The sequence below is a fragment of the Leuciscus leuciscus genome, assembly GCF_965113295.1.
Source record: "Leuciscus leuciscus genome assembly, chromosome: 16".
NCBI classification, from domain to species: domain Eukaryota; kingdom Metazoa; phylum Chordata; class Actinopteri; order Cypriniformes; family Leuciscidae; genus Leuciscus; species Leuciscus leuciscus.
In genome coordinates, this window is record NC_138740.1 from 8,324,119 (window position 1) to 8,334,083 (window position 9,965).

The following is a 9,965-nucleotide window of genomic DNA, read 5'->3' on the forward strand; positions in this document are numbered from 1 at the left end:
ATTTCGCTGCTATGTGGAAAAAATCCAACAGTTACAGAATGCACCGGTTCGTTTATCGACCCCAGAGAGTTAAAGGTTTAAGTTGACCATCAAGACCATAATGGTGTAGGTCTGAGTAGCTGATGTTGCATTGGGTGAGAAATGCTATTTGTAAAGCTTATGAGGCGTGTGGGTTATCTTCACCTCTGGACACTTTTATAACAGTTTATAATCTTGATATTAACCTGACCCCAGGTTCCCAGTTTTGTTGTTGTTGTTGTTTTTTTTGCTTTTTGCTTGAGCGGGGTGTTATTTATTCATGTTTGTCAGTGTTTTGTGTTTTTGCAATCACAGACTGATAAACCAGCAGTTATCTCGTAGTGTAGTGATGTGGTTTACTGTTCCCATAGCTTCAGCTCCTGACTCAGCGTTATATGAACCCATAAAAGGGAACATCTATAGATTACTTATGTATTTATTCAGTAAGATTGCATCAAACTGATCAAAAATGACAGTAATATACATTTTAGTATAATAGTATAATGGCTGCTGAAAATTCAGCTTTGCCATCTCAGGAGTAACTTACATTTTAAATAAATATTTAAATAGAAAAACAGTTTTCACAACAGTTTTTTTTTACTGTATTTTTATCGAGTAAATGCAGCTGTGGAGAGCATAAGATAATTCTTTCAAAAACATAAAATCTTACGGACCCCAGACTTTTGAACGATAATGTAATCATATTTTTACTGGTGTGTCATGATTTGTGTTTATTAGGATGCAAAGGAGCAGATGTCTCCTCTAGCTGAAACTCTGGAGAAGCTCCAGCTGGAGAAACAGGACATTGCAAAGCGCAGGATGCAGAAACGGGAAGAAGGGCAAGAAAAGGTGTTGGTTAATTTGTTTTTGCATTTGTGTTTTAGGTTTTATGTGACTTATTTATGTTTACTGTGAAATTATTCACCACAATGTATTACATGAAAGGTTGTGGATTTTTACTTTAATGCAAGCCAAAGTCATTGCTTATCATCAGAGTTGACTAAAACTTTATACTTTCTTTTAGATAAATTCACTCAAGGAAAAAGTTAAAAACTTGACCCTCCTTGAAAGAGAGATCACCAAGTACATTGAAGAGGGCAAAGACAGCTACAAAGAGGTACGACAAAATAATGTGCATCTCTTAGCTCTCGTTTCCTAATAAATGCAAGTATGTTTTCTCATTTATTTTCTTTTTTAACTTTTTCCTATTTAGCAAAAAGAAACTGAGCTACAAGAGGTTGACAAACAACTACACGAGGCTGAAAAACAGCGAGAGAAGACCAATAAAGACATGGGCAACATCCGACAAGATATTGACACTCAGAAGGTCAAGCAAAGCTTTATGTGTTTTTGCTTTTGTTGTTGCATAGGCCTATATATATACAGTTGTAATCTAAATTATTCAACCCCCATTGCAAATCAGATTTATTGGCAATATTTACAGACTTTCAGCTGTTTGCAATGAACAAATCAAACAAAGGTAATTTAAATAGCTCAACACAACAAATCTTTCAAGTGGTTTCCCCAAATTCAACTGAAAATGCCACTTTTTAATGACTTCTGCAGTTCTAAAATTATTCAACCCTTTAATGGCAAGCATCTTCATTACTTAGTAGAACATCCTTATGCTGTTTGACCTGCTGCAAACGAGATGTTTAACCAGACAGCAGCTTCTGGCAGCGTTTCTGAGGAATCTTAGCCCATTCCTCATGAGCAATATTACCCCAGTAATATTCATTAATTCTGAATATTAGAATATTTTTCAGTAATATTCTTGGGTTTGCGTGCTGCAACCGTCGTCTTCAAATCCCACCAGATATTTTCTATGGAAGTTCGGTGACTGTGATGCCACCATAGAATCTTCCAGGACTTCTTCTGCAACCAAGCCTTAGTGGAATTTTCGGTATGCTTGGGATAATTTTCCTGTTGGAAGGTCCAATGACGCCCAAGCTTTAGCTTCCTCACTAGGATTTCCTGATACTTTAATGAATCCATCTCTCCTTCCACACACTGCAGGCTTCCAGTGTTAGAGGATGCAAAGCAGCCGCAGAGCATCACAGAGTCCCACCATGCTTAACTGTTGGCAGAGTTTTTTTTCCAGTTTTGTTTCATCGCTCCACAGAACCTCTGTGACTTATTTATATGATTTTGAGCAAATTGGAGCTGACTTTTCTTGTGCTTTTGGGTTAGTAGTGGTGTACGTCTTGGAGTTCTGGCATGAAAACCGCATGCGTTTAGTACGTACCTTACTGTGCAAGCTGAAACCTCAGTGTCTGTTGCCACCAAGTCTTGCTGCAGGTCTTTTGCGGTCACTCAAGGGTTTAGGGTTAGGGTTAGGGCTACTCGGGTGGTTGGATAATTTTGCGACTGCAGAAGTCATTTAAAGTTGCATTCATGTAATCACAGATGTACTTGATGATGGTGAGATCAGATCTCCGTGTGGAGCACCGGCTGTTGTCAGACTCCTTGTGCATTTTAAAATATCACTGGATTATTACAATTAATGGCAAAAGGAATCTTTAGAAATGTAAACGGATATTTCCTACTGACATACTACAGCAAAAGATCCAAATAACTGCATGGCTTAAATAAATTTTTGGGGGGTGAAAATACTAAAGTGCCTAAGACTTTTGTACAGTACTGTATATATAAGTGCGTTCATTTACTGGATTAATCGTACCTAACGTTAATTTTTTTTATATATTTTTTTATTTGTAATAATTTCATATTCTCCAAATCAATGCAGAAACAACATAAAGACAGTAGCCTATATTTTAAATATTTGTTTAATGAAAGAAGGCCAATATCACCGATACCAAAACTGCTATTGATGTCTCTATGAAATAGATTTTTTCACCATTTTAGCCATTAATTATAGGCATTTAGCGTTACAGTATAATTTAATTATACAATATAGCTATTCATTTCCATTTTTAATGATATATGATTTTGTGATTTTTAACAGGTTCAAGAACGCTGCCTACAAGATAACTTGACCTCACGGAAGCGTGCAGAGGAGCTGAAAGGGGTATCTAGAAAACTTGAGGCTTTGCTTAAGGAGATGGGAAACATGCAAGTCGTGCAGTTGCGCAAGTATGAGATAACTTATACCTCTTATATACAACTACCAAGTGCCAGTTAGGAAGTCCTGATGATGTTTGACACTTTCTGAAGCTCAGAAGACTTTATATGCTGAGTATGTTCTTTGGTTACCATAACTCTAAATGAATCTCTCTCACCAACTCATAGATTTTACTCCTTGCTACTTTAATGAAACCTAGTTTGTTTAAAGGGGAACTATGCAGTTTTTTTTAGCTTAATTTACCATAACTGAATGGCTTCGGAGTCATTGGAATGGTTATATGACTTTTTTCGGGTTGAATGGTGGTCTTCTCGCACCCCCTTAGCGCCTGTGAGCGGAAAAAATCACCCTTGCAACTTTGGGCCGGCGGGCCTGACCTCAGCGTCAGGAAGTATCGTGTGATATCAGGTCTCGGGATGTAATTAATTGCTTTACGGCACTGCACACATACACTATCTAAACATTTAAATGCTGGCCTTCTATGTATCATACACACCTCAGTGGACATGGCTCCATGCGTTCGCCGGCTTCTTTGAAAACAAATGTACATGACCAGAGTTAGAAGATGGGATGGGGGAGAGTCACCAATGAGTTTTGACGACAGTGTTGTCAAATATCTATTCCGAAGCTGTAGGGGGAGCTCTATAGAGAAACTGGCGAGAAAACAACGAAGGAATTGCCAAAACTGCATAGCGCCGCTTTAAATGTTCACAAAGGCTGAGAGTTCAAATGAGTGTGTATCTTAAAGAGTGTATCTTCTGTTGTCAAGTGAGCGGCGAGAAGTCGAGCGAAAGTTGGATGACCTGAAAAAGAACCGCAGTGTGGCTGTCGGTCGGCAGAAAGGCTACGAGGACGAGATCCTCCGTTTTCGTAAAGAGCTCAATGAGGATCAATATAGCCGGGCTGAGGATCTCTACAGAGACAAAATGATTGTCATGAGAACAACAGAGTTGGCCAATAAGGACCTGGACATCTACTATAAAGCTCTAGACCAGTAAGTAGGTTTTGCTATCAGGGGTTTTCTGAAGGGTAATTTCAAGTAGCGGTTTGTCAGAGTGTGTAGGTTTGGTTTTGATGTGGTTCGGCAGAGAACAAGAATCAACAATCAGCAACAGCCCATGTGTGCGATGACCTAGACTGAAGGAAGTCTGACTCAACTTTTAGCACTAATGGTGTAGTTGAATCATCACTAACTGGTGGGCTTAATATCACAAGGACTTCACAGAAAGATGCTAAATCGCTTAACATGTTATAACCATTGCTATGGTGATCTTGCCATGTAAAATAATTGTGTAATGTATACAAAATTTGGTCCAAAACATTATATTACACACTATACACATTTTTGTATATTTATTCAGAAAATACTAAGAAATTGTTCAGCAGATGATATTATACAAAGCGCTTTATGTAAGAGAAACAAGCAATTTTTCATACAAGAACAAACAATAATCACTGCAATACCCAGTAAAGTTAGAGTAAGCTACAACATAGGTAAAATTGCAGAAAAGTAATAAAGAAAGCATCATTTTATTTGCAGGAAATGCCTTTGATTGTTATTGTACTTTAAAGGGCTCATGACATGAGAAATCAAATTTCCCTTGACCTTTTGACACATAAGAGGTCTTTATACCGTTAAAATACCCTAGAAGTTGTTAAAACATCCTCCTCATTAAAACAAAAGCATTTAACCGAGCTACAAAAGCAGTTTGTTAGGATATTACAGGGTCTGTGATGTCACATGGGCAAATACACTTGCATATGATATTTTTCCACACAATTGTGGGACTAGTACTAACACTAAACTCAGGTCCTTGTGGAACTATACTGGTTCAGATCATATTTTAATGTTGATTCTCTCCTGCATGAAGACCCTGGCTAAGTGGTTCGATGCACAAGCACTGACCACTCATTTATAGTTTACGAGATCTGTGTACAATTTACATTCATTTGACTCGTCCAAATTTGATCTCATTTTCATTGGTCTCTGTTCTGCACAAATTTAAAATCAAATTTACAAAAAATTATGGTTTCTGTTGAGGAATATACAGAGGAAGTCACAAATCATTATCGTTGGTTTAGATCGGTATCGTCCTGTGTCTTCACAGAAGTTACATCAGCAGGCCTGTGGTTGTCTGAATCGTTCTGCCGTCATCAGCCTATCTACAGTGCAGAGGCGTTATCCTGACTTTCCAGCCGTTACTCTTCAATTTCTTATTCTTATTCTTTAAGATATCGAGTTTAAATTGTCAATGACTTTTCTTTACTTTATAAAAGATCACAGTTGTCAGTATAGTCATGTCACTCCAAATATTGAATAATCAGTACTTGAGACACAGTAGCTATAGTGGTCTATTAGTCACTCATTACTGCTCCATTGTGAATAAATTAATAAATCAACAGCATTTATTGCATAATCTCTATTTTAGACTGTATTCAGTTTGCACCAGAAATAGCAGTTTTTAGGCCAAATTGTGCAACTCTCTTAAAACCACAACAGATTATTTCAAAGTTTCAGGGTTTGTCACATTGCTTCTAGCAAACACCGGATATGGCTTATCATTGAATAGAATAAAATAAAATAACTTCAGTAAATTTGGATATTTCAGTAAATATTGCATAAAATAAGAGATTTTATCTCCATTTTGTTTGTCGACTACTTTTAATGTTTTATGCGCACTAACAAAGAAGATAAATTTGTAACACTTTACAATAAGGTTTAATTTGTTAACAATAGTTCATCTATTAACTAACATGAACTAACCATGAGCAATACATTTGTAAATTATATTTATATTTGTAAATATAAAATACAGCTGTGCATTGTTTGTTAATGTTACCTTATAGTGCATTAACTAATGTTAACAAATACAACTTTTGATTTTAATAGTATTCGTAAATGTTTAAATTAACATTAACAAAGATTAACAAATGCTGTAGAAGTGCAGCTCATTAGTTTATTTACCTTATTGTAAAGTCATCATCATCATCATCATCTTCCGCTTATCCGGGGATAAGTATTTATACAGTCATAACACTATAACACTACAGTATTTATATCGTTTTTACCTCTTGTACACAGCCACGTCCAAGTGATCTGAGAGCGCGGGCGGGTATAGATATATACACTAGATGTCGCATTGGCTACGGTTTCGTTCCAATGAACTGCAGTAGCCAAGGCGACTTCTATTGTATATATCTATACCCGCCCGCGCTCTCAGATCACTTGGACGCGGCTGTGTACAAGAGGTAAAAACGATATAAATACTGTTCGTTTTCTCACACAAACCGCTCGTTTCGTGTCTTAGGCCATCAATGTGTACTTACGATGGGGAATTGTTTCATTTGGACGACGGGGAATTGTTTTAATTTGGACTCTGTGCATGCTCTTTGAGATAATGACCATAGACCTGCATTATATGACTGACAGACAAGAACGGTTTGACCTAAAAATATCAAAATTGAAACTACTGCGGAAAAAAAGACACCTACATCTTGGATGCCCTTGAGGTAAGCTAAAACATACCAAAATTTAATTTCAAAGTGAACTATCCCTTTAATCATCGTGTCACAGTTAAAATCCTCTATTAAATCTAATTTAATTTCCTACCGTTTCGGAGAGAAATGTAGCAGCACGTTCATCTGCCAGTGGGTCTTTCATGGAGACTGTCCTCATGTGTTTGCAATTTGAATATAATAATGCATTTAAAAGTTGAACCGACGTCACTCAAATGCTTTTTGGGCGCAATTGGATAGACCTAAAACCAATCAGAGCGATCGTCATCGTGTAAAGCCCGCCTCAACGTTTCTGATTGATGCCGCGATTTCGACGGATTAGAAATGGGCTTAAATGAGCTCTTTGCCAGACTACTTCTCGAGCAAATCTGAATTTGCCGGAAGTTGTCTGGGTTTTCCCAGGCTACTGTGTATAGGGAGCGGCAGCACATTTTATAAGATATTTGTCAATGACACTCAGGATCTGTTGGCACCAAATCCTCCAGTCAAGTCAAGTAAACTTCATTTATATAGCGCTTTTAACAATATAGATTGTTTCAAAGCAGCTTTACAGTGATAATAGGAAATTAAAGTAACAGAGACTGTTTTGGCTTTACAGCAGCTCTAGAATAAAGTTATTGTCCAGCTAAAGTTAGTTTTGATTGATTCACTTCTGTCGCAACGATCATTAGTTATTTACTTAGGGGCCGCTAACACGACACTGTTCTAACAGAAAATCCTCAATGCGATCCGGCCGCACATTTGCACAAAACTCGAGAACACAAACCATGAAATAGGTTTCAAGGTACAAGCCTTGAAAAATGATTAAAAAAATGTATTGCTTCCGCGTAGCCACATGAACTGGAATTATCCCGACAGCGTTTTATCTGTACAGAGGTGAAGGGAAGGAGGCCTTCACAGGGGAGAGACTAGTTGAGACTTCAGGACTGCGTTGTCGTTGTGTCCAGGAGCAGGTCCTTCATTAGATACGGATACGCCCTGGATCCGGGGGACTGTGGTAAACCTCAGGATAAACAGAGAGACTAATATTAGCGTAACACTGAGTAACACCTATGACACAGAATACTGCAGCAAGGCTAGCATGCACAATTAAATAACCAATATCGACGGATACCAAAAAAAAAAAAAAAGATATGGTACAGATATATCGTGCATTCCTAGTATATATGAATATTCATGAAGCTATTTTTTGTTACAGAACAATAATGAAGTTTCACAGCATGAAGATGGAGGAGATTAATAAAATCATCAGAGATTTATGGCGGAGCACATACAGGGGACAAGGTCTGCCTTTACACACAAATGTTTGTCTGCAATTATGGCTTTGTTTTCATGAATCTTTTGTCCTGCTTGATAAGGTGTCAAATCTTTGTTTGATTGTTTGATACTTATTATATATAGTGACCTTTTACCATGAGTATGTCTCCTGATCTCCCACAGACATTGAGTACGTAGAGATTCGCTCTGATGTGGATGAGAACGCCTCTGCCGGCCTGAAAAGAAGGACTTACAACTATAGAGTGGTAATGGTCAAAGGAGACACGGCTTTGGACATGCGGGGACGTTGCAGTGCTGGACAAAAGGTCAAAAAGCATCTACGTGTATCTTGTGTTTCTCTATCACTCCAGTGAAAAAAAAATCTCTCTTAGAATCACCCAAGGTTCCCATTTAAATGTTTTCTGCATGTTTGTCTGTAGGTTCTCGCCTCCCTCATAATACGGTTGGCACTGGCTGAGACGTTCTGTCTGAACTGTGGGATTCTGGCGCTGGATGAGCCCACCACCAATTTAGACAGAGAGAATATAGAGTCCTTGGCACATGCACTGGTGGAGTGAGTCTTTTTTTTGTTGTTGCATAAATACAGCCAGTTTTTAAAGAGGAAACACAATGTATTTACAGCAAGAGCAAAATGACAAAACAAGAACTTTTATTTGCCTTTTGACACTTTAACTCACTAAAAGATGTGCCATTGGTTTCTTTGCAGGATAATCAAGAGTCGTTCTCGTCAACGTAACTTCCAGCTGCTTGTTATCACTCACGACGAGGATTTTGTCGAGCTCCTGGGACGATCCAACTATGTGGAGCATTTCTACAGGATCAGGAAGAACCAGGACCAGTGCTCAGAAATCACAAAGTGCAGTATCAACACACTCAACTCCTACCTGCACTGATGCCTCAGATCAGATGAGAGAAGAAAGACTGTTAGTCTATATTCAGAGGTGACATAGAATCAAAGTTTAATTTATTAGACAGTTGATTAGCATGATCTAAACTCAGTCTCCATGTACCAAATCTAAGCACCTAGCAGTAAATCGTCCACAAAACCATACTTGCATTAATTGTCGAGTTAAATTGAATTTATGTAAAAAAATTTAACTCAACATTTTACACAAGAATGTTTTTGCGTAAAATTTACACACAAAATTGTTCTGTTTCATGAAAGGCACAATGTGATTCAACTTTACTAATATTAGTTTGTACATTTAGTTGCCTTTTTTCTGAAATATTAAAAAAATATTTTCTTGTTCTAATTTCTGAATCATGATCTACTTATTTGTGACCTCACGTCAATATCTGTAATGGTGGCATCAAACATATTTGGATTAGGGCTGTCGATTGGTTTTAAAAAAAAAAGTTAAGGCTTCTGTAATTAATCACGAGTAATTGCACCTAACATTAACATTTGTTATCATCAATATGCAGTGCATCCGGAAAGTATTCACGGCACTTCACTTTTTCCACATTTTGTTATGTTACAGCCTTATTCCAAAATGGATTCAATTCATTATTGTCCTCAAAATTCTACAAACAATACCTTATAATGACAACGTGAAAGAAGTATGTTTGAAATCTTTGTAAATTTATAAAAAAAAAGAAGAAAAAAAAAAGAAGAAAAATCACATTTACATAAGTATTCACAGCCTTTGCTCAATACTTTGTTGTAGCACCTTTGTCACCAATTACAGCCTCAAGTCTTTGAGTATGATGCTACAAGCTTGGCACAGCTATTTTTGGGCAGTTTCTCCAATTCTTCTCAAGAATCTCTCAAGCTCCATCAGGTTGGATGGGGAGCATCGGTGCACAGCCATTTTCAGATCTCTCCAGAGATGTCCAATCGGGTTCAAGTCTGGGCTCTGGCTGGGCCACTCAAGGACATTCACAGAGTTGTCCCGTAGCCACTCCTTTGTTATCTTGGCTGTGTGCTTAGGGTCCTTGTCCTGTTGGTAGATGAACCGTCGCTCCAGTCTGAGGTCCAGAGCGCTCTGGAGCAGGTTTTCATCAAGGATGTCTCTGTACATTGCTGCATTCATCTTTCCCTCGATCCGGACTAGTCTCCCAGTTCTTGCCT

General features: G+C 37.8%; 1 protein-coding gene across 1 annotated transcript in view; it reads left to right on the forward strand.

The window, feature by feature from the left end:
- The window catches only part of LOC309477976 (DNA repair protein RAD50-like), a 46,237-nt gene extending 36,769 nt beyond the window's left edge, over window positions 1–9,468 (forward strand). The window contains exons 17-25 of the mRNA XM_082141517.1: window positions 757–867; window positions 1,043–1,135; window positions 1,232–1,345; window positions 2,984–3,111; window positions 3,870–4,094; window positions 7,815–7,900; window positions 8,057–8,199; window positions 8,314–8,447; window positions 8,601–9,468. Coding sequence (XP_081997643.1) covers window positions 757–867; window positions 1,043–1,135; window positions 1,232–1,345; window positions 2,984–3,111; window positions 3,870–4,094; window positions 7,815–7,900; window positions 8,057–8,199; window positions 8,314–8,447; window positions 8,601–8,787 — 1,221 coding nt within the window. The 3' untranslated portion in view covers window positions 8,788–9,468. The remainder of the gene's footprint in view (window positions 1–756; window positions 868–1,042; window positions 1,136–1,231; window positions 1,346–2,983; window positions 3,112–3,869; window positions 4,095–7,814; window positions 7,901–8,056; window positions 8,200–8,313; window positions 8,448–8,600) is intronic.
- The last annotated feature ends 497 nt before the right edge of the window (window positions 9,469–9,965 follow it).